Source organism: Brienomyrus brachyistius, chromosome 4 (assembly GCF_023856365.1).
Source record: "Brienomyrus brachyistius isolate T26 chromosome 4, BBRACH_0.4, whole genome shotgun sequence".
In the NCBI taxonomy this organism is placed as follows: Eukaryota; Metazoa; Chordata; class Actinopteri; order Osteoglossiformes; family Mormyridae; genus Brienomyrus; species Brienomyrus brachyistius.
This window is the reverse complement of record NC_064536.1, coordinates 16,060,340-16,085,728: the sequence shown is the minus strand read 5'-3', so window position 1 is coordinate 16,085,728 and position 25,389 is coordinate 16,060,340. Positions and strand designations below refer to the sequence as shown.

Genomic DNA, 25,389 nt, shown 5'->3' with positions numbered 1-25,389 from the left:
TTTTTAGAAGGCTATAGGTTAGGTGAAAAGATGAGAGAGCGCCATTTTAGTCAATCTTTAGGATAGTTTGTATTTTGAGTATCCCACGTTTTGAAGTTCGCTGAGCCTGTGTACTTTAATGCATTGAGTGTGTCTGAATAATTAGGAATAGTCTTTCATGACTAGAAAGTTGTTAATGTGTCCACCTGAAGAAGCAGCCTTACCGTGGTCCTGTTTGACTGGAAACGTTCGGCATGTTTGGCGGCGAAGTGTGGCATTATACACTCCTTTAGAAGCGCGATGTGAACTTGGCAGGTTTCAAACATTGTCCAAGGAGATGCTCAGAGAACCATTTAATTAGCACTTCATACCTGCATAAATACTAACGAAACCACACTGAAGTAATGTGTACAAGATTTTTATTGTATCCATATCAAGCAAACGTGTTTGGTATCTTTTGGCCAAAAGTTCAATTACCATATCAATGCATTAATTTATGCATGTATCTGTCATGGACATATCAATACACCAAATCTAATTAGTCATATTAATGTATGAGTCAGACGAGTAATCAGTGGTGAATTGTTGGCTAACCAGGCAAAGATGTTTCTGCAAGAGAATGGAGACCAGACAGTACTGACAGGTGTGCTCTGCTTAACTGAATAGACTAGTCATCTAGTCATTTTACTCATGGGATGGTAAGTAAAATGTGCCGGACGGCTGAAACCTTTCCCACTTTTTGACCACCCGCCACATAATACTGTGATAGCGAGATGTTAATTCTGATCAGGAAGTCCCAGTAGGCTAAAATCACTAATAAAGCAACACCGCCAAGATATATATGCAAATCTCAAAGCAGCAGTTAGCTGTATATACTAGTCAGAAGTAGCAGTCGGAGTCATATAATCGTATGAGGTACCAGTAGGATGTTTGTGCTCATCAAGGCACCGAACTTTCATGGTGCGTTTCAACTTTTAAAATTTTCACTGAAAATGGTGGTGAAGGTGATGTCTTTGCTGTGAGCAGCAGACTTTGTACGAGAGCATATTCACAAAGTTATGTTGGCGTCATGTTGCCTAAATCTGGTATAATTGTAAGATGGATCCATGGTGCTGCTGCAGTCTAACGGTAAATATTAATAGCTGAGAACCTGTTATATTTATGCTAAAAATAATATGTTTGTCTTGTCAAGATCGTTATGTAGCTGTGTGCATTCTGTCTTCACTTTTAGTTTGGAATTGATTTCACAGGTTTGAAAGACACAGTGCTACATCATCTCCCCCATAGGAAGAACTATACACAGACTAAACCTTCACATACATTCTCAAATGCATGCTGCTTGAAGGGCTTCACTAAAAGAATATCAGGGAGTTTCTTAGAAGAGAAATTCAAGGCTAAAACTTGTAGATTTCATTAAAAAAAAGCTTTCGTATGGCAACACTTCCTGTTCTAGGTGTGAAGCTACTTTCAGCAGCTCTTCAGAGGGTGGTCGCACTGACATCGAGGAACAGAATTAGGAAACTTATCATGCCATGCAGAATATCTGTTTGACCAAACTTGCATGCCTGCTATTTGATAGATCCCAGATGTGCCGCTATTGGTTCCTCTGCTTGGTCATGAGATCGCGCTAAACAGTCACCTGTTGATGATCTCTGCATGGCCACATTCTGCTTTCACAGTGGGGAGGAAAGGGCTTCCATGCAGTGCTTATGTAAACAAGGGATTTTCCCCTTTCTGTTCAGTCTTGCCTGCTCCAGTGCTATGGGCTACTCCCTGGGAGCAATTCTGTGTGCTACGTTTGGGCGAGTCCAAGTGATTATTCCCATGGGGGTCCTTGCTGAGAGAGACCAACTCAAACTGAGACCCCAGGCTTGAAGACTGAATGGAGTTATCAAAATAAGGAGAGGAGCAATGGGAAGCGCCACTGTCAGGCTGGAAGATGGTACTTGCTCCACTGATGGGGCTCTCAGTATCCGTGCCTGGACTTTCGCTGAAGTTAACCTTCAGACCTTTGGCCACTTGGTGGCTCCCTCTCAGAGAACTCCTGAGGGTGCCACTGACAAGGGTCGAGTGTACCGGCGGATGGGAATGGTGTCCACTGTCATACAAGCCACTGTAGGGGGCTCCACCACATTCCAAGGATGAGATTTGACTCAGGTCCAGTGGAGGTGGGGCACGGGGGTGTTTGGCCTGCTCCCGACCATTGAGAACCTTGTCATCCTCGACAAACTCAGTGGAGCAGCTGGTGTAGCTCTCATTGCTTGATGTGCTCCTGCCATCTGTGACAGGACGGTCTACTGGAGAGTTTGTGCTTTTTTCTAATGCCTTATTGCATTCTTCTGCTGAGATTAATACACTCAGTTTAGCTAGTCCAGGAGAATACGGTGGGGACTGGGTCATCTTGTTGTACCTGTTCTCCAGGGTCTGAGCACTAAGATGCTGGGGACTTCTGCTGGGGCTGTGGAGAGGAGCCACCTGATACTTCACACCAAAAGCCTTTGGACTAGTGGGAGGGATGTGCTTGGACACGTCCCACTTGCTTGGGGAAAGATGATTGTCCAGGTCTTGATTTTTGTCCCCTTCATCAACCACTGTATCCATCAGATCCTCATTGTGGGCAAAACTGTCCTTCATATTCATTGACACAATGCTCCCATTCCTCTTGGCACGTTCCAAGGCCTCTCTCCTCTTGATGGCTTTTTCCTGCCGTTTCTGCTCTTTATAGAACTCTGAGAAGTTGTTCACAATGATGGGAATGGGCAGGGCTATGACCAACACACCTGCGATGCAGCAGAGGCCACCGACTATTTTACCTAGAAGGGTTTGCGGATAAATGTCTCCATAGCCTACAGTTGTCATGGTAATGGTGGCCCACCAGAACGAAGCCGGAATGCTGGTGAATTTTGTGGCGTCCTCATCCTTTTCGGCAAAAAACACGAGACTGGAGAATATCATGATGCCCATAGCGAGGAAGAGGATGAGCAGACCCAGCTCATTGTAGCTACGGCGTAACGTAAAGCCCAACGACTGCAGACCCGTGGAGTGCCGTGCCAACTTGAGGATGCGGAGGATGCGCATGATGCGGAATATCTGCACCACCCGCCGGACATTCTGGAACTGCAGCACGCCCTTGTTGGACTCGGTCAAGAAGATGGTGATGTAGAAGGGTAAGATGGCCAGCAGGTCGATGATGTTGAGAGGACCCTTGAAGAACTTCCACTTACTGGGCGAGGAGAGGAAACGCAGCAGGTACTCCATGGTGAACCAAGCGATGCAGACTGCCTCCACGTGGGCCAACTTGGGGTTGTCTGTGGGATGCCCAAATTCATCAATGTCTTGGAGTTCTGGCAAGGTGTTCAATGACAGGGCGACGGTGGACATGACGATGAACAGGATGGAAATGATGGCCAAGATCTGTAGGAAAATCAAAGACAATTTAGCTGGTCATGTCACCGACGACAACATCAGAGTTGGTGCATGGGGCAACATTTGCTCTTGAGTGCCAGAGAGGAACAAATGTATTTGATAATTGTTCGAATTACTGATCACAAGACTGGTCCATAGAAGTACAGTACATTCTTCGAAAAAAAGAGTACAAATTTGTACCTTTCCTTGTTACTGGGGCTGAACCCTGAAGGGTCTGCCAGTAGTACCTTAGCTGTAGGTAATTGTACCTTTTAGGAACGGAAATTGACTCTGAGTAACATTTTTGTACCATTGCAGGTTCATTAATGCTGTTTGTACCTTTGGGAGGTTCCTCGGAGCCCAATTCTTTACCTTAAAAGGTACAATTACAAGGGTACAGCCCCAGTGCCACCTTTTTTTCTGATAGTGTACTGGAGGTAGTACCTCCACTATTTTTGTGATTAAATTATAAAATAAATAATTTAACAATTTTTGTTTGTTAAATCATTCTCTCGGTACTGCACTTGGTGAAAATCCCCGGAAGGTGGTTGTTTCTGAGATGCTGGAAGCCTGATGTGTGGCACCAACACAAATCACTTAGATCAGGAATGTCAGCCATCGTAATGCTCAGCCAAACAGGAAGCGAACCACTCGACTCCCTGTCAGCATGCTGCATGCATTATGCCACAGCCACGTGACTCAGCAACTGAGGGCACGATTCATGGTTTTAAAGAAGAAGAAATGATCGCATGAATCGGTATATAGCAACAGAAAGCAATCCAAGAACCCAATACCACCAATAATATTAGGTACATGTATTATCAAAATAAAATACTTAATATAATGCATGTGTTTCGTTTTTAGGGTTTGCTTTGCTGTATTTATAGGGTTTTCCGTCTGTTTTGCATTTCAGTTTCTTTCGTTTGTGCCGACCTTGCACTATTTTCACCATACATGTTGCTTCTCTGCTACAGCGCTTGGTCATTTCCCACCCCTGGGTGTCCTTTGCTGCTGCCTACTGTATGTGTGCTTTTGTTTTGTGGGACAGTATGAAGTGGCGTGAAGCACCTGCCAGGCCTTTATTATGATTTACCTAAATTCCCCAGTCTGCTTCTCACTCCTGAGAAGAGCTTTGAGAGCTGCGTGCCTTTAGGACACAATCAGCTCCTTTCAGATGGACCACTCAGACCAATACGATCTGTAAGTCAGACACTAAAAGGCCATCTGAAATGACGTTTTGCAGACAAAATATTGTTTTCAGAGGCCATTTAGAGATGTATTTTTCTCCTAGGTCTTGATGTGCTGCAGAGCACAGCATTCTCAGGGTCGTTACGCTGATGCTGAAATCATAATCAATATGTAACGACAACTACATCTATGCAAGCATATTCTATATCATTGGTAAATCTATTTGGTGAAATGTCACGCACAATGTAATACATACAAAGGTACGTGCAGCACCAATCATGGGGTTTAAATACGATTTCTACAAACGTGAAATATACTTGTCATATTTTTGTACCCACAATATACCCTTAAAATACTGTAAAATCCATTTCTTGGAAGTACCATGAAAAAAAAAAACATTTTTTGCCTAATTAATATTTATGAGGAACTGCAGACGTCCCTGCAGCTAATAAGTCTAATATTTGACATTAGCACTGCGTTAAGAAAAACGGAAAACAATCATTTACAAAGCAAATCAAAACGCTACAGCACATAGGAGCCCTAAGAAGTCAGTAATAATTATATGCATCTATCATAGGGGAAATTCATAATTTTGGATCCCATTATAAAAATTATTTTTAGCCATAATACAAAGCAAGACGATTAACGATCTGCCTTACAGCAGGCATCTGTATGTGACTGCATGTCGTACAAAGACTCACGGAGCTGGAAATACCTGGAGTGGTCATTTAAGAGTTCATCTGAAGGCCAAACACATGCACACACGCGCACACTCTCACACGCGCACATACTCACACACGCACGCACACACAGATCCGCATCGATGTGCACAGCTAGACTGAGATTCCCACTGCTCTCTTTTTTTGGATCTGCATTTAGAGTGTAATGAGCACAGAACGTTTGCAATGTCAGGCTGAAGCAATAAAGTTGCCCTGAAATGCTTCCTTAATAAGAATGAAGCAGTGCTTTGCACCAGTCAGGAATACCGGCTGCTTTGTGTCACACTGGGGAGGGCTGCTGATAAAGAAAACCCTGGGCGTTTGGGTCAGGCATTGTAGCACGACTACTGCTACTGGATCCCTCTGTTAGAGTAAATAAACACCCCAAGGCAGCACACAGTGTGAAATGATGCAACGCCAAGTAGTTGAACCACATCAGTTCACTTAGCCTTATTAAATATTAACAAAGCACTGACAACGTGCTTCTCTTCCACTGGGTTTTGTCATTTCCAACCTGAGTCAGCGGTTCTCTGCTGGCCTGATTGCATCCTGTAAAGCTTGAAATGCGAGAGACATTGTGATTCTATGGACGTTATCACAGACAGCAGCATGAGCTCTGACAGCTAATCTCCCGTGTGTAACTCCTGGGGCATTCATGTTCAAGGGCTGCACAGATGCTGGGCAGCTGTGGGCGGGGCTAGGACATGGTGGGCGGTCTCACTGGGATGCGGTAACCAACAGATCTGTATTATTCAGTTCTGTCCACCAAGAGGAGCTGCAGGCTTCTTGGGATCTCCCAGTTTGTGCCTTCGCTACTAGTGAATCTATCGTGACCCCCTGACTTCGCTTTTTACCACACCCAGTTCCCAGCATAAGCGTCTCTGTGTTATGATCCCACTGCGCAGCTCTGCTCGCAAAGTGTGTTAGCCTATTTCCAAAATTTCCACTTACAAAATTAGTGGTCAATGGTTTCTGGATGGAGGAAGCCACACATTAAACATACTAAGAGGATGATCGACTGATCGCTAATAATAATACATCATGACCCACAGCTTTTTTCCTGCGCATGGTACAGAAGAAACCGCAGTTCCTAAGTAGAAGCAGTAGGAAGTGAGCTGCATAGAAGGGGGAGAGACTGTTTTATCTGTTATCCAGTCGCGTTAGAGATAGTGACTTGGGGCGCGGCCGTGGAGGATTTATGCTAGAGCCTATGACAGATCAAAAACTGAAGAGAAAGTATGATCATGTTCAACGTGCATGCTTGTGTTATATTCTCTGGGGAGGGGCACAGACTTTTGCATGTGCTAAAAGGACATACACTCTCACATAGAGGAACGGCACCAGCTCATTCCAATGCTACTATTAGGATTCAAAGCCCAGGAGAAGGAGATTAACAGGGCACAGTAGTTGGGGTATCAGCCAATCAGAGTGGTTGCTGGAGACACCTGGTGCTTTGGTCCCCTGGGTGGGTATTATAACAATGCTCCGTGAAGAGGTATCAAATTATCTCTTACTTCCTCTTGTGGGGAATTAACGAGTAATCACTTCTAACCTCTGTATCCTTGCTATAGATATCAGCACAATCCTATTATAGTTATCCTAAAATATCCTCCCCTCCCTCTCCTCCTGGCCCTTTCCAGGCCTTTGGACTTGCAGTAAGCCCTGCATGACAGCACAAATGAGCCTCTGTTTTACCTGATGTTTCTAAAGGCTCATTGCTATCTCATTCGCATAATACCCATCATGCAATGACCAAAAAGCCACAAGTGGGTTCCTGGAACACTTTCCACGAAGGAGAATCTGTAGAATATTCACGATTAACTGCTTCACAGCACTGTAGCTGTTTATAGTCATATATAGCTACACACCTCATTGCCCATTTAATGACACCCATCGTACTCCCTGTGTGCTTTACGTTTCAGGCCAATTAATCACCATCTGTCTTTATTAGAAATGATGCCATGGTCAAAATAGCCTTCGGAAACACTGGATTCCAACAGATTGGTTCTTAAAAGCTTGTGTTTTAAGCAGTGTTTCCTCACGTTTTCAGCATCGTGTGTGCACATGTGTCTGTGTGTGTGTGTGTGTCTGTTTGTGTGTGTGGTCCAGGTTTACATTTCATTGTGCAGACCAACTGTCCCCACAATGTGATAAAAACCTGTTCTGTTGACGTTGTGGGGACCAGGTCTGTATGTGTGTGTGTGTGTGTGTGTGTGTTTCCTCCTATGTTGTGAGGGTTTCCTCTGTGTAGTAAATACTCCTTTTCCAGTCTGAAAACATGCAATCAAGAAAACTGTTGTCTATTAAACTGGTCACAATGTGAGCATATGTGTGTCCAGTGATGGACTGTCATCCTGTCGGGGGATTCCCCTGCCTTGTGGTATTTCAGTTTGACCAATCAAAAGGTCATTTCTATAGCATCTCTTTGATAAGGGAAAAGCGGCCTGTTTAAATCTGGGCAGAGATCAGAAGACAGAACAGAATAAGCTTATTAAATCATGCCTTTGTTCTTCATCATTCTGCCTTTTGTCAGTTTAAACCCAATATTTTAGGGATCAATATTTAAAATTAGATCTATAGTAATCTATAGTAATTAGATCTATAGACTAAAAACTAACTAAAAAAATCAGTTAATTACATTTTTACAAGATTCGTATAATGCAATCAGAATTTTCAGTGATTAACTACATGAAATGCATATACATGTAAGAGTTAGTAAATTAAATGATTGGTATGTGAAGGCTCTATTTGGAAAAAAGTAATTGTTTCATGACAATAATTTCTTTTTCCTTTCAAAAATGTAACTTCAGTTAACGATTGGATTTCTGTTAATACTTTAAATGTAAGATCGAAAGGTTAAACAATAAAGACGTCTTTCACTTGAGTTAATTTAGTCTAAAGCAATGTCATCTAGAATTCATAGTCAGTGTGATTTATGCACATTACATGTGCTCCCATTAGGGCTTTTGAAGAACACCTGTGCATAATCACCGGAAATTGTTCAAAATCCTTGATCTCTCACTGATGCGCAATATACAGCCTGAGAGTTTGAAATGAACTGATCTGAATGTGGATGACGGCATGACAGAGTTTTTAAAATCCACGGCAAAACTTTTAGCCGGCTGATGCAACCATAATGCGGACGGCCGTGCTCGTCCAGATAACGATTAACAGTGACAGTTTGTGTTCATTTCAAATAAAACCACATAATATTTCATATCTCAAGTGTTCTTACTGTCGGAGCGAGAGGAATCAGCTTGTCAATCAAATGCAATAAGAGACTCCCGTTTGTAAAGAATTCCCCTGGGATTCTGACTGACCAGTGTCTACCTGCTGTATCTGCGGGGGAGGGATGACAGGCTGAATAACGGGCCCTGAGCTGTTTTGCCGTTTGAGGGCCATGGTCTCTTTGGTGATGCTAACGCACTAATCCTGTCACTGTGTTTGTCGGTAGAGCGTTTTGACACGTCGGCTGCGTCAGTCTCACTCGAGCAAAGTGATGCCTCATTAATCCCCTGAATAATGGTGCCAGGACATGAAAGCGGAAATTATTGTATTTTAATGTGTTTATTTGTTACTGCTGTCCTCTGAGAAGAGCTCATTTGAAGCTGTCCGTAACCTTGTTGATATTCTACGCGCAAACACATTAAAAGGTGTTCGTCATGCAAGAAAGAAGAGGCTTTGCACTTTCTTGAGTGTCTCATTCAACTTTTATTTCTAATCGCGATTATCTGTAGTGCTAATAGCGGATGTTCCTTTTAATCTCTATTTATCGTGTATTTATTTTAAGTCTGCACCTGATGTATCTTAAAAGTGGCTTGCTGGCTCTCTTTGGTTTCAGACAAGCACTCAGCATTAGGTTGCTGAAGTCAATATATTTGTTAATCGATGTACTTTAAAAGCAGGCAAAATAAACAGGCCTCACGCACCATGTGACCCTGTGACCCGGTGATGGCTCGACAAATGTGGCCTCTGGCACTGACCTAGGTAATTAGATGACGATCCGGATTTTTCCGATAGCTGCCATCTGCTCAGCCTTAAGAACACACAGAATACTGATGAAAGCTTCCAATGAGTTAGTGAGGGAGGACTTCCTACAACCTGACTACTAAACTAGTTTAACTACACCACTGATCACCTTTTACCAGTGCTTTCATTACAGCAAAACACCAGCACTCATCCTGAGGGTCACAGCCAGAGTTACCTACTGATAGTTCCTGAAGAGATTAAGTTCTGCAGTTTCAACCCCAAAACAGTATGCAATACATTTTGGGTTTTGGTTGCAGTACATAGCTAGAATATAAACAATTACAAACCTACAAAGCACCAAAACAGAAATAACACAACCACTAATTAACGAATGGTACTAGAGAGGTCAGAGGCATCGATCCAGGAACGGGGAGATCACCGAATCAGTGGGATGGCTGAAGCCTACAGGGTTTTCAGCGATGGAAAGGCCCCGTGAAATGTTAATTCTGTATCCGGGGAGATGGGAAAGGCGTCCGTTCACATAGCAGAGCGTGATACATTTTCCTGCAGGATAATATCATCGCAGCAAATTATTACTTGTTCGTGAGAGCAGGTTGAATCGGGATTCCGCTGGATTGAGACGTGTGGATGCATCATGAGAAAATCCTCCTTTCCAGGAGTAATGGGGATGGAAGAGGAATAGGGTCCACGGCACAGCAAGTAAAACTGAAAGAGGGAGCTATTTCTATGAGGGGAGGATAAAATAAATCAAAACTGACACTTTGCTGCTAGGGACTGGTGTTAGGATTTTGGTCAGGGCTACTGGGGCGGGTGAGGGACATACTGTACAGTACCTTTTGGAAGCATGAACTGTGAGCATCGGAATCCCCCTTACGAGGCCAACAGCACTGATACAAAGTTACACTGAAAATACTTTATATACAGCCATTCTTCCCGAACTGTATTCTCACCTTTCCGGTTCTATCCGTCTCTCCCGAACCACAACCTTAATAATAAACTGCACTTCTTTGCAAATCAGTGTCAATAATCAACTGCGGCCCTTTAGGAAGCATTAGCAGATGACGAGAGATAACCCATGGAGAATGCTGGTGACTCACTATACTAGTGCCCGAAAATCCTGATAATGTCCAGTCTGGTCTTAATGAGGCAGGATGAAATTGCTGCTTAAGATTCCCAGACACATTCACAGAGCTACCTAAATCCAAATTTCATACCAAGGTTTCGCTGTATGAATGGGGTTTGAATGAATCCCTGTATGAATGAACCTTGGTCTGTCTGGATTCTAATTCAAGTATTTTTTTTTACTCTTGGTGATTTTATAATTATACATTCAAACCTAGAAGATGAAGGTTGAGTTATTTATGGAAAGCAGTCTTCACTCAGAGTAGGACATCAGATTCAGCAAAGAAACAGAAGACCACCTTGATCAATAATGGGCTTATTTATAGAAGGGTGACATGGAAGGTATTGAATTTTTGAGTGTTTCCTTGTGGGATGGGGACAGATCTGGTACTAACCTCTAACTGCTCCGGGAATGTCTAGATGCAACACGTCCAAACTCATCTGAATTCCTAAGGTGACTCGGCCCTTTTACAAACAGAAACCATGACGCCATGATGTAGAGCGACATGAAAGTTCAGTGACCACATAAGGAAGAGAGACAGAGTATGTCCACTGTGCCTAGGTGTCACCTGGGGCAGGAGGGCAGTCAGTCACAGACAGCCACAACCAGCGGGGCTGAAGCATGTTTCTAGGGACGAGTTACTGCTGGTTTAAAGGTGGTTCAGCCACCAAACAAACTCAACAAATACATTTTTCTTCTGCTGATTCTGATTCTGTTGCATCATGTCAAACAGGATGGGTTCAGATACATATATTTGCAATACATTGTGTTCAGAATCCAGCTGCTGTCCTTCACACTTTCTAGAAGTCGAAAATTGCCTCACCAGTAGAAGCCGCATGGGAGACTTCCCTTACTGCCTTCCAGGCAAAGGTCATAGGCAGTCGGCTGTCAGAAGGGCTTTCACCTGGACTGGGTCCTATCAGACTTGTGGGCAGGGTTTATAGAATATAGGAAGAATGTGGGTGGGGCTTATAAACATCTGAACTGGGTCCTGTCAGACTTGTGGGCAGGGGTCACAGTACATGGGAAGGTTGTGGGTGGGGCTTATAAACATCTGAACTGGGTCCTGTCAGACTTGTGGGCAGGGTTCACAGTACATGGGAAGGTTGTGGGCGGGGCTTATAAACATCTGAACTGGGTCCTGTCAGACTTGTGGGCAGGGTTCACAGTATGTGGGAAGGTTGTGGGTGGGGCTTATAAACATCTGAACTGGGTCCTGTCAGACTTGTGAGCAGGGTTCACAGTATGTGGGAAGGTTGTGGGCGGGGCTTATAAACATCTGAACTGGGTCCTGTCAGACTTGTGGGCAGGGTTCACAGTATGTGGGAAGGTTGTGGGCGCGGCTTATAGACATCTGAACTGGGTCCTGTCAGACTTGTGGGCAGGGTTCACAGTATGTGGGAAGGTTGTGGGCAGGGCTTATAAACATCTGAACTGGGTCCTGTCAGACTTGTGGGCAGGGTTCACAGTACGTGGGAAGGTTGTGGGCAGGGCTTATAAACATCTGAACTGGGTCCTGTCAGACTTGTGGGCAGGGTTTATAGAATATATGAAGAATGTGGGTGGGGCTTATAAACATCTGAACTGGGTCCTGTCAGACTTGTGGGCAGGGTTCACAGTACGTGGGAAGGTTGTGGGCAGGGCTTATAAACATCTGAACTGGGTCCTGTCAGACTTGTGGGCAGGGTTTATAGAATATAGGAAGAGTATGGGTGGGGCTTATAAACATCTGAACTGGGTCCTGTCAGATTTGTGGGCAGGGTTTATACAGTAGAATGTAGGAAGGGTGTGGGCGGGGCATTCATCTGGATTGAGTGCTGTCAGACGTATAGGCCAGGTTTCTTGTACAAGGGATGAACGTAGGTGGGCCTTTGGAACACCGTAACTGTTTTTTTCCTTTCTAGTTTCAGAGCTGTCTGTAAGGCTTTTAGGGTTATTGCATTAGGAGTTCCCATTTTCCCACTCCTGTAAATGTCTCCATTACAAGATGACCAACAGAGTCAAATTACTCTTCTATCTGCCCATTAAAAATTGAAAACTTACATTGTTACCTTTAACAGATGATCTTGAATAGTACAGGCATGTAGGAAGACCCATTCATTCATCTTCTAATTAGTCACTTATGCAGGCCAGGGTCATGTGAAGGCCTGAGCCCTACTGCAAGCAGCACAGAGCACAAGGCAAAGGGACACCCTGGATGGGATGCCAGTCCATCACAGGGTACACATTCACAATCATACACTACAGGCAATTACAATGCACATTTTGATGAGAAATAACTTACACAGCATGTACAGAAGATGCAGATTCCACACACAAACAGAGAAGGTGGGATATGAGGTCACCTTAGTCACTAAATCTAAAGACGTCATGTTTGTAATGGCATTTTTAGGGACAGAAATTTGTCACCTGTAAGGAATCCTTGTATGAGTCTTGACACACTGTCTTTAATCTGTTTTCCTTGATAAAAGTGGCAAGTAAGCAGACAAAATCACACTGATCAGGATTGTTTTAAGATTGTTTTCCATGTGTATTTATCCATCCATCCATTTTCCAAACCACTTATCCTTCTGGGTGGCAGGGAGTCCGGAGCCCATCCCAGAAGCTATGGGAATGAGGCAGGGAACAACCCAGGACACGGGGCCAGCCCATCTGTGTATTTATCGTTTCGAGATAAAAAATAAGATAAAGAAAACAAGTTACAGGTGCAAAACGTTCGTGAACCTTTTATAAGTATCTGGATTTCAGTATGGATGGCTCCTGAAACATGATAGGACCACCTGGGTGTTCCACGATGCCTCCGGGACAATGTTCTGTGGGTAAATGGTACAAAAGTCAAACTCTTCGGCAGATACATTGCTATGTTTGGAGAAAAAAAGAAGCAACACCAAAACCCCATCCCAACTATAAATCATGGTGGAGTGAGCATCATGATTTGGGGCTGCGTTTATGCCTCAGGCCCTGGGCAGCTTGCTATCATTCAAAATTCTATCAAGAAGTTTTTACAGGAGAATGTCTGGAGAGAGAGGGGTGTTATCTGACCGTTAAGAGAAGCTGGGTGATGCAACAAGGGCAGAACCCAGAATCCATCCATCCATTTTCCAAACCGCTTATCCTACTAGGTCGTGGGGGGTCCGGAGCCTATCCCGGAAGCAATGGGCACGAGGCAGGGAACAACCCAGGATGGGGGGCCAGCCCATCGCAGAGAACCCAGAATACAAGAGTAAATTAACAGTGTAATGGTTTGAATAGGAGAAAACTCATTTTCAGGGGTGGAGGAGTTGAGTTAGAATCTGGACCTGCTGTGGCAAGATCAGAGCATTTTACACCAAAAATCCCAGAAAAAACAATATTAATATGTGGTTCGTATAATAATCTCTACTGGAACGGAAAAAAAGAATAATCCAAACATACTTTAACAGAGATGCTTAGATAAGATTATGAAACCCATCCATCCATTTTCCAAACAGGAGTCCGGAGCCAATCCTGGAAGCAATGGGCACAAGGCAGGGAACAACCCAGGATGGGGGGCCAGCCCATCGCAGGACACACTCACACACCATTCACTCACGCAGGCCCTCCTATGGGCAATTTAGCAAGTGCAATTAGCCTCAGCATGTCTTTAGACTGTGGGGGGAAACCGGAGTACCCGGAGGAAACCCCACGATGACATGGGAAGAACATGCAAACTCCACACACATGTGACCCAGGCGGAGACTCGAACCCGGGTCCCAGAGGTGTGAGGCAACAGTGCTAACCACTGCACCACCATGCCGCCCCCAAGCTTATGAAACCTGGCAGTGAAAATTATTTTCCGTACCCTAAGCTGTGCATGGGGTTCATAACGGAATTATGATGGAATATGGCACACTTCAAGATCTATAAGCAGAATTTACTTTATATTTACATGCACATTTACTATATATTTTCTTGTACAGAAACAGCATTAAAAAAAACATTTGTGTGAACTAGAATATAATAATGTATATTTTCTACAGGAATACACATAAATAAATGTACAGCACATTTCCTAATCATCCTTTCTATATATAGAGCTACTCTAAAAAAGAATGGATTAACATTTTATTAATTTAGCAGGTTTTGTATCCAAAGCAACATACAGTTGAGTAGGCAGAGTCTGGCAGTCTGTGAGCATGTGGGATTTGAACCGGCAAATTAACACACCGTGCCTGTTAACCAGCAGGTTGTCGGTTCAAATTCCTGGGTCAGCTGTGCGATTTCACTGCTGGCTCTAAATCCGCATTTGCTTACAGGCTGCCTGACCCTGGTCACAAGCCCAGTGTCCTAATGTGCTGAGTCACACAACATCTCCATAGGGCTGACAGATTGCATAACGTAAATAAGATTCATCTTCAAGCACTCGTGTCAGAATCAAGTGAACAGAAGGAAATTCTGATTTTATATATTTTTACAGTAAAAGTATGTCCATCCCTCATCTAATCTGTTATGCAGTTAAAGGTCATGGGGAGGAGGGGGGGGGGGCTATGTCACAGAGCTACCCTGGATGAAATAATTCATGGACACAAATGAGATTTGAACAGCACAGACACAGGGAATCGGGGCAAACAACGTACAGGTGTGACTCACAATCAAATCAACCTATCGAAAAGGAGCACAGGTTAACAGCAAACAGGTGGGGTGGATTACAATTAACTAGCACAAACACAGCTCTACAAACTATGGGACATAACAGAGGGCTAGACTACACTAGGAAAGAACAAATACAAGTAAAACCAAAATCAAATAGGACACGAACAGGGCAAACCTGGTACAGAAAAACTAAGATAGAAAATTTAACAAACTGGGAACAGAAAACCAAATAAGTAAGTAAACAGATGATGTTGATTTAGAGCCAGTCTCAAACTGGGGGGTGGTTATAGCCTCTGTACTATACACTAAACCCATTTAGCCACATGGCAGTCTGGGAATATGGAAAACACCCCCTCAAAGGGTCCAGCACGAAGACAGAGGACGGGACAGGATGGCCAGCAACACCTGCTGGCAAAACGTGGGAAGAGACATGGAGGACAGGAACGGACGGCTGCTGACACGTACCTGAGAAACAGCGCAGACGTGACCATACATCACACACACACTCACAGCCACTTCCTGCCACACCTGTAATAACACTGTTTCCAGTCAGATCACTAGGTACAGTACAGAAACACAAAATTACGATGCATTTTCTGAGAAACAATGGATGAAAATCAAATCGAGTATATCTACGATATCTATGACAAAAACTCATGTCAGCTGTTCTTAATGTACCATAGAGCAGTGTTTCACGATCTCATCCTCGAGGAGCCCCCCAAGCAGTCCACGTTTTTGTTAACGGGAGCTGTGAGGGAGCAGAAATGTGGACTGTCTGGCAGAGAGTTGAGAGGGAGCAAAAACATGTCACGTGACTGTCTGTGGGTCTACGAGGACCTACCTTAGGTAGGTAATTTTAGAAAATTATTGTCAGAATTCATATCTTTATCTATTTACATTGCAAAAACTAATCATGTTATTTGAAATGGCATCAATGTTGCGTCCTGCCTGTCATGTCCGCCTGACCCTCCTGTCTCCTCCCTGACGTGGCCCTGATGAGTCACACCTGTTGCTTGTTGCCCCTCATTAGTCTTTGTATTTAAATACCTGTTTGTCTCATCAGCCCCAGTCTGGTCATTAACGTCGCTCCTCCTGTCTGCCTGTGTCCTTCCCTACACTAGCCTTCTCGTTTTGACCCCTCACAACCACATTTGTTTCCCTGCTCCTCTTCAGTTCAATACACCCCTTTTGTTTATCAAACACCAGCCGCCGGGTCGCTTCTTGGACACCATGACAAACACAGAATCTCTCCTTCCTGTCAGAATAATATTCAACATTATCCAAATAAAGAATAAGGTCAAACGTCTCAGACATTCGTGCTACTTTTACATTTATTTACTGTGCAGACAATTTTGTCTGAAGTTACCTATGAGATAATTCATCGCAAGCACAGAGCTGTGAAGAAACTAACTTGGATACAAGTGCTGCAAGGCTGAACCTTCAATGAGGGGTCAATGATACGTATAAGTTAGCAATGGAACAAGAATTATGCAAAACATTATAAAGCACTGCAGGAACCTAACAGGAAATGTATTCAAATCAAAACACCACAAGGACTAGGTTCATGCGAGGCAAGCACAAATACAAGAATGTTCAGTGTTGCCAAGAGACGGCCAATGAAGATGGAGCAGATCAGTGGTCAGACGACATTTTGGATGAGCGAGAGGAGCCAATGAGCTGTCTACCAGCTCAGGAGAAAAGGATGAAGGGACAGTACCTCCACCTTAATACCTCCATCCAATGCAATGCAGAGCTGAGATTTGAGACTCGGGCCTTAATAACCGATGGAGCCATTGTTCAAATGTAGAGTTTAGTGATATCAAAAAACATAAATTATTTTCATGACCAATGCAGAAAAAACCCTAAACTAATTTAATAATTCAGAACTGACACTCGAATGACCTTCGGTGGTTTATGTCCGTCATCAGGTTTTTGGGTTTGTAGACGTCTGTGCTCAGTTGTTACTAACCTCCGTAAATCACAGATCAACTGACTAGACTGTGGATGATCTGACACTGCTGTTGACCATCCCAACATAAGCTTCTCCGCATTTATACTACAGCAAACACATAATTTGTCATGCAGATCTGTGCGGGAGTCCATATGCAAAACAACATGTGTGCAGGTGTGTGTATTTGCACCACTAGGATGCTCTAAGTTCGCCGGTAGGACGGCGTGTACAGAACCTTAAATAGTCTCATTACTTTACGAGGGATTACAGAGCGAGACTCAGATCATCTTCTAATGAGCCTAGAAGCTCTTACTGGTTGCATCACTGGAAGTTGCATGACTACACCCTCATCTTCTTGAACGCAGAACTCTCTACACTGAGATCGGTGACTCTGCATTTATTTCACAAGCTGGCATCTCACTGATCTCCATATCCAATCTCCATAATTGATCCCGATTTCACCTCTGACTGGAATCTGAGGATCCGAGAAGCCTCTTATCCAGTAGAGGAGGCAGTTGTCATGGATCATGTGACAACAGCGAGCCATCTAATGAGCCACTCCGTGATTCGCCTGGGTCTCACTCCGGATTTCGACCATCACATCTGGCCCTGCGGCATTTAAAATCACGTCAGATGATGCATCATATCTGACCGATGGGTTAATTACCTCTGGGTAATGTAAGGGACTCATTTACCTCAGGCAGAGTAACAAATTGGCAGGTTTAGTTACCAGTGGGAAACTCCAGGCTGTCAGCAAAGTTCATTCATGCATAAATTGGTAGATCAACATTAGGAAGTACATAACTTGGTTGACAAGACACTGCACGTCCTGGAAGGTAAGCACCGAATTTATATCCCTTTGAGGATAACTGAAAATGGCTACTGATCTTCTGTTCTTCGTGTGACAGACTTCTATCTAGAACTTCTCCAGGTAAAGTTCAGCACTTATCTAAGTAACAGGTGGAATAATGTGGCTCGCCATTTTTGACCAACCGTAGGCATGTCACTACAAGAAACCGCACATGCCCACATCTAGGGACGGGGGAAAATTCACCTTCACTTTGACAGCTGAACTTCCATAGACTGAAAGATTGTAGGAGCTGCGGGGCTGCTCATGCAAATGGCTGGATTGGCTGAAGGCCTGATTGGCTGACTGGTTTTGAGGTCATATGATGAAAAGGACATGAGCAAACGCTGGTTCATGCATATTTACGATAATCCCCCACCTCAAATACATCCAGCTACAGGACAAGCCAAGATGGATCCACAGAGAGACAATCGTAAACAGAGACCTGTCAGCATCGCTTTAAATGCATTACATACTATTACATTATGTAACAGACCTAACACAACTCACAAGGGAGCCATTAGAGTTAGTGTTGGTGAGATAATGATTTCCTTCTACTTACACAAGGTTAATTGCAAGCATTTCCAGGGCATCTGCAGGCCGAGTGGCCAACAGCAAGCTATCACGTAAAAGAACGAGTGATCTTTGTGAGGCTCCTAGCCTTGTCTTCAAGGAACAACACAGACTGACAAAGGAGATTCTCAGGCAGAGTTGACTGGATGGCATGAGTCTTTGGGAAGAACACGACCTTCCATCAGCCGAATATCTGTTCTTTCCATGATTTGGTATAAACCTTTTGTTATCTCTCCTGCTCATGTATTGTGTCTGTTGTGCCGCCTAATTTGGTATCAGCAGGAAATTTAATCAGCCTGTTAAATTGCCCTTAAAATATGCAGTGTCGGGGAAGTTACTCATCAAAGTAATCCATTACAGACAGAGGTGGAAAGTTCAGGTCCAGAAAGCACAAATCCAGAACAAGGTTTTGTTTCAACCAACCAGTTGAGTCCTCTGTGACTGTGACTCGTTATACCCAACTGGTTGGTTGAAACAAAATATTGGTCTGGATTTGTACTTCCTGGACCTGAACTTTCCACCTCTGCCTTTAATAGATTACTTTTTGTGAGTAACTTCCCCAACACTGATTACATGTCATGAGGTCAACAAGAACTAACACTTAAGTCCAAGTTTTCCCAGGGCAGCAGCCATACCAGGTTTAGTGCATCCATCATGTCATGTGACAAAAATAATACTGCAGGTCATGTGACATCACGATTGGTATGCAACGCAGCTCAAAGCAGCTCACCGGCTCCAGCGATGTTGAGGAAGCAGTAGCTCTTGTTGTTATCGTCATTAGCAGAGGTTCCTCTGCAGCCACAGAAAAGTCCTTTCCTGGCCCGTCGTCAATTTGCTCTCCATTTGAAGTTTTTTTTCATAGTCTGGGGTTTCCATTAAAAGTTTCAGCTCAGCTCGCATTATCTCATCCTCGTCAGGGAACGAACAAACACGCTTAAAAGCCTCCCTTCCTGGACCGCAAGAGGAAGTGGATCTGGTGTCCATTAGGGGGGTGTGTGAGGTGTTATGATGGCCAACCTCCCCCCGGGCACCCCCCCCCCCCCCCCCATCGGACTTCCCATGCACACAAGCCCCACTGCAGTTTGTACAATCAGCGTTCGAGTCGGGAGCCGCATAACAAAGTCGCTTTTCGAACTTCTTTTTTTCCTCGTGATTTTCACAGAAATTTTACTGAAATTAATTAAATACCGCAGATTCAGGTTTAGTCTTCACCTGGAGCCGTATAATCTTCACGGCCGCCTCCTTCTAACATGCCACATTAACCTGAGAGTGCTTTCCAACAGGACCACCTGATGCTGGTTTTCCCAGGCTCTAAGAGGAATAAAATAAGACTCCACTAAATCTATTACGGACTCACTAAGGCTGAAAGAAATCTTCAGTACGGATCATACTGTTGGTTTTGAAAGGCCTCTTTTGAGACAGATTTTCCATGGACTCATTTCGATAGCAATCGCAGAACTCTCTGCAGTATTAAATTAGTAATTAGACTTACTCTCAGATCCCCACTGACTTATTGTTGAATACAGAGTCATTACCTTACACCTGCTATCAAACACTGCACTATTTATTCAGCAGGCGCTTTCATCCAGAGTGACGCACAATTGAGAAAACTGCTCAGCCAGTCCCTAGTGAAATTGCAGTTAAGGGCCTTACTCAATGGCCCGCCAGTGAAATCACACTGCTGGGGGACCTTCTGCTCCAAGACATTCTGATTACAGGCACAGAATCCTAACGTACAGAGGCATACACTGTCCCTCTGCTATACTACTGTTTTTATACAATTTCCTACACCTCTCTGCAGCTGTATATTTGCAGTATCTGCATACACTGTCAGAAAAAGGAGTACCAGTTTGTACCTTTGCTTGTCACTGGGGCTGTACCCCAGTGTAGAGTCTGCCAATAACACCCTAGCTGTAGGTAATTGTGCCTTTTAAGGTACATAAATGGACTATGAGATGCATTTTTGTACTATTGATGTTCAAAAATGCCATTTTTGCACCTTACATTAGACTAAAAGGTACATTTACCTACAGCTAAGGCAGGAGTGGCTAATCTCACCCAGAAAGGGCCATTGGGTCTATGCGTTTTTGCAGAAACTCCATAATTAGATTACTAATTAGAGGACTGTTTGGCTGAAGAGTCCTCACACACGGGATTGAACAGCTGAACTAAAGGTTACCCCAAAAACCTGCATACACGCCGGCCGTTTGTGGATAAGATTGGCCTTTCCTGAGCTAAGGGTCCAACTGGCAGACCCATGAGGGTACAGACCCATGAGGGTACAGACCCATGAGGGTACAGACCCAGTGACAAGCAAAGGTACAAACTGGTACTCCTTTTTCTGAGACTAATGATTGTCCATATTCAGTTCGTACCCCGTTCATTTCATATACCCCCTAATCGGAATGTTTATGTCCCCCTCCATGAAAACGTGAGGCATCGTCACCAGGATATATTCCATCTCCATTCCATGTAATGCTGTCACATTCCCAGAAATCAGTGCACATCAGACCAGGAAGAGTGATATCTTCTACATTTCTTTGCAGCAGTAAAGGTCAGAGAAAAGTTACAATACCCTACTAAATATCTCACTTAAATATTTATAATTACTCACAATGGTCAGCACATTTTCAAACAGGCTGATTGTTCTATAGCGAGTGTATATTTCAGGCATAGTTATAATAAAAAGACAAAAATCAATAATTGAACAAGAGGGGCACAGATCTGTCTTCGGGGAAGCGACTGATAAACGGGGTTTTAAATGGCAGCTCCTTGGCCCAAAAACTGCCTTCCCCAGCTGCTCAAAGACCAGATTCTCTTTGTACTTCTTGTATTTCTTCAGTTCCGTTCAACAGATTTCAGCCCGTTCACCCGATACTGTTGGGCCTCCTGCTCAGTCACTGTGCGGTATCTTGCGATGTGATGTCGCACCCTGACTTGCCAAAGAATATAACCGGGATTTTGTTGGATATGGTTTGTCGTATCTGGGGACTTTGTTAGGAAGTTTTTCCTCCTTTCAGTCTGAAGAAATACAAGGTGATAGACCCCCCTCCACCCCAGCAGATTAGCCCCGGCCCCCCCCCTGAATCTGCCAGGGTATTCACGCCCCTCCCACACCCCTGCTTACCCCTGTTACTTTTTTATCAGCCCCCTCTCTGTCGGATTTGACTCTCAGCCCTATTCAGACACCCTTCCTGGTCACAGACGGGAGGTCCTGTCATCCGTCTTCTTTATGCATCCTGTGTGGTACCGTCAAGCTTTCAAAGTATTACATAACCAAGCAGTTTCCCAGTCAGTCATATCCTCAAAATACTCTCGTTGGAACTTACCCTACAAATGCAGCAGTTTGCAATCTATCTGCACAACATGGTCGCACGTACAATTCCAGACACGGCTATCTACTGACTGATCTGATATATGCAAATACAGATCATCAGCAAAACAGGGCACCTTTTAATTATGTCCCAAACTGCCTGGATGGACTCATCACTTGCCAATTTAAATGAAATCTAAAGAAACTCAAATCAGTTTGCACTGGAATTAACTCAGAATAGCTGTTTAGGAACTGCAAATAATAAACCATCAGTTATTTTTTTATCATTTTTAAAAGAAAAGCTAGACTGTGCTACATTTTGCTAAGACTTTTATCTTATTTATATAATAAGAGTGTATTATAATAAATAAATTCTTAATTATTGGTTTGTTTATTGCTTTCAAACAAATCTCACTTTTATCCGAGCTGAATTCAGATTAATTCAGCCAGCACCTCTGTCACAGCTAATTAAGAGCCAGAAGCTCAGCAGAAATGAAAACCGCCACGAGAAAAACGTTCCAGCCCACGAGGCCTCGAACCACCGACCCTCGACTGGGGAGGTTAACTGTTTGCTGCTGCCAGCAAGCTAAATACTTGGCTACTTGGAAAAAAGAACTGAACATACAGTTATGTGGATAAACTGGAAATAGATGCACCATTTGTACAGTGTGTCTCCAGGACAATAGCATGTCTTTTGGTTTGTCGTGTTATTGCTGTTTGTTATTACCGCTCTATTGTCCTGGGTCCTGGAACCTCATTGCAGTATAGCCCTAATGCTCCATGATGAATATTGCTACATGAATTGGCTCAATTGTGTCTCGCATGGAATTCAGTAGGTATAATAGAGCACCCAAGGTGTGTCAGTATGAACATCACCTTTACAGTAACGTAACTGGCTTCCCAGGAGTTCCCCTGTGCAGTGTTAGTAAAACACGGCCAAATGCTTGTTTGTTCTGTCCAGAGATGGCGCCAACAGCAAGCCAAGTAGCGAGCTCATTGGACAGTTCTGCCCATATGAGCACCATCAGTAGACCTTACAGCTAAAGTCCTACGAGTTCACCAGCTCACCTTGGCAGCCACAGAGGAGCTCGGCTTCTCCAGAAGATCCCATAACTTCTTCCTCTTTTCGGGGCAGCAATTATTGTCGAAATCTTCCCCCTCCTTCTCCCTCAAGGACTCCGCCTCCCGTCGTAGCTCCTCGTTCATCTGCTCCTTCTTCTGATGGTAACGTGCCTGGCAGCAGGACTCAAGATAGATCTCGTCGATGCCCCAGTATTCGAGCTCCTGGCTGAAAGATAAGGCACACATCTCCTCCATCATGTGCAGCTTGCCTGTCCTGTAGAAGTTTAGGATGGAGGTGAAGGCACCTGGATGCCTATCAAAGAAGAATTCCTCCTCGCTCAGGTTGTAATCATCGCAAATCTCCAGCAAAGCCTCAGGGGTATCGCAGTCCCGAAGTCCGCCGAGGCGGGTTCTGGGGAGCCTGTCCAAGGTCCTCCAGAGGACTTCATGCATGAGTCCTCCAACGTTGATCCGCACTCTCCGACACTGACTCTTGGCTCGGATGATCTCAGCGAGTTCTGGCCCTTCTGATCCTCCTTTCTCCGCCATGACTGTGGGGATTGGAAATGATGACCAAGAAAGTGGTCAGTCACAGATTAGGTGCAACGTGGGTACAGAGAAATTAGCAGATTATATGAATCCTCTTCAGGTTAATTTTTCCATGACACAAACTGGAAAGAAAAAATATGAGAGAATGATCCAATACTGGACACACTCTGAGGCTGAAAGCAGGTAAATCATACCAAAGGTGCTGCAGCAGATTGTGGGTCCCATGCAAGCATAAAATATGAGACCCCCCCCCCAATCCAGAACAACCGAATTATGTACCAAATATTTTAAGGCTCTTGTCACTCAGGCGTCCTAACTGCCCCCCTTTACGGTATCCCTGGATCATACAATAAACAAGCATTTTGATGAATGAAAGATGACTGAAAAGGAAAAAGCAGACCTAGTGATTTTATTTCTCTCCGTTCCAACCGGCAGTATCCAGAATAAGTTTCATCCCTGGATCAAATAGCTTGTGGAAACCGGTGCACACAGATGAGCAAATCTGAAAGCAACTCCGTGTCCAATCTTAAATTATTAACGTGCAGCGGATTCTGTCCCGTCGCATTTTTATAAACACAAATTAAACGCACTAATAAAATTGAAATATTATGCGATTATTATGCCCTGCTTTTTGGTGTTAAATTGAATGCCTACAAAATATGATTTAATGTGTTTACATTACTCCCAAACCTCCGTAACGGTAGTCTTGTGAAAATCTCGGCTTGTGCAAGAAAAACAAACGAACAACAAAAAAAAACTTGCCTATGCAAAATTCAACCGGTCTTTTTTAAAGGTCTGTACCAGCATGCTGGTAGGTAGCTAATTTATAGACGTCATGAGTGCGCTTCACATTTGACCGAATCGTTTCTTCTTCTCTTTTAGATTAAAGTTAATGGAATATAAAAGTATTCAAAGCGGACACAGATAAAGCAATGCGCACACACGTTTAATCCTAAAATTTGCCTACCGAAATGTCCCCGTTAATGCATGTCACCCAGCAGAAACGTCGCTCATATTCTCGATGCGTTTCTCAAATCGCAGATCCCGACAAAAAGGCAAATTCAACTATCTTGAATCTATTGTTTTGCCAGTTTAAACTATTTTAGACTATTTAATCAAAGGCAATATGATTTTTGCAGCCAAAATCTGGCAGACCAGTTTGCAAGAGTAAGAATACGCGAAAAGGTATCGTGAAACACAGTCCTTTGCTTGTTTTTATGTGTGACACATGAAAAGTAATCGATCCTCTATACTGGTTTTCATTCATTTCCTTCTTAGATTAACAATAGGATTTAATGCTAAGAAAACTTATTTTAGCGATCATACCAAGCAAACGGAATTCAGACGATCCTTTGGTTAATTTCAACTCCCGTAAATGTTTTTTTTTAACACGTATGCTACACAAATTATTTTTTAAAATTAATTATTCATTTACTATGAGCTGTAATTCGGCATTTAAAACTCTAACTATACTGCTTGGCACTATTGCTCTAGTGACACCCTCAGATCCACAGCCCTGCATGTTAAAGTGCGTGGGCATCCCACTAAATTAGTATTCAGCTGCTTATTGTAACAAATATTACAAGAGGCGTGTGTTCCACTTTGCCGTATTAAACAAAGATATTGCATTATATAGACCAAATAATACACAGCTTATGATTACCTCAACCGAGAAGCTAAGACTCCAATCTGTCAGCAGAAGCTCCGTTAAGGAAAAATACATCCGACATCGCTGTTGCAGAAATACGAGAAAAAAACGATCGGCGTCTTGAAATCCCAAGTTGTAGCTGGAGAGGAGAAAGTAGTTTCCCTAGATGTCCGCGGACGGCAGCGCGCACGAAAGCGCACCATGGAGTCAAAGACCGATCGGCGCGCTCCGTTTGGACTGGAGGGAGGCAGAGGGCAGGCGCTTCTGCGTTACTGCCTAGAGGTGAAGTTTGATGGGATTGTGCTCTACATCACCAACGACAGCAGCTGATCACCCGAAGCGGGAATTTCCTCACCAGGAACAGGGATCACCAAGGAATACCTCTGTGCGAAGAGCTGAATGTCGATGAGAATGTTTAGTGCTTGTGTAAT

General features: G+C 43.8%; 1 protein-coding gene across 4 annotated transcripts; it reads right to left on the bottom strand.

Annotated features, from left to right (window-relative positions):
• Positions 1-72: 72 nt before the first annotated feature.
• LOC125739694 (potassium voltage-gated channel subfamily B member 2-like) lies at positions 73-25,389 on the bottom strand. Of its 4 annotated transcripts, none has more exons than XM_049010077.1 (3): positions 24,974-25,389; positions 22,768-23,312; positions 73-3,393 (listed from the first exon to the last, which is right to left on the bottom strand). In XM_049010077.1, exons 2-3 carry the CDS (start codon positions 23,308-23,310, stop codon positions 1,687-1,689), a joined length of 2,250 nt encoding a protein of 749 aa, XP_048866034.1. In that variant the 5' UTR covers positions 23,311-23,312; positions 24,974-25,389; the 3' UTR covers positions 73-1,686. The 4 variants fall into 4 exon arrangements, with proteins under 4 accessions (XP_048866034.1, XP_048866037.1, XP_048866036.1 ...); XM_049010080.1 differs by lacking the exon at positions 24,974-25,389 and adding an exon at positions 24,278-24,320; XM_049010079.1 differs by lacking the exon at positions 24,974-25,389 and adding an exon at positions 23,711-23,827.

Excerpts from the sequence above, each read along its gene's own strand:
- LOC125739694 (XM_049010077.1), bottom strand. The coding sequence starts at position 23,310 with ATGGCGGAGAAAGGAGGATCAGAAGGGCCAGAACTCGCTGAGATCATC. Across the intron at positions 3,394-22,767 it reads GCTCCTCTGTGGCTGCCAAG|ATCTTGGCCATCATTTCCAT; the intron begins GTGAGCTGGTGA and ends ATTTTCCTACAG.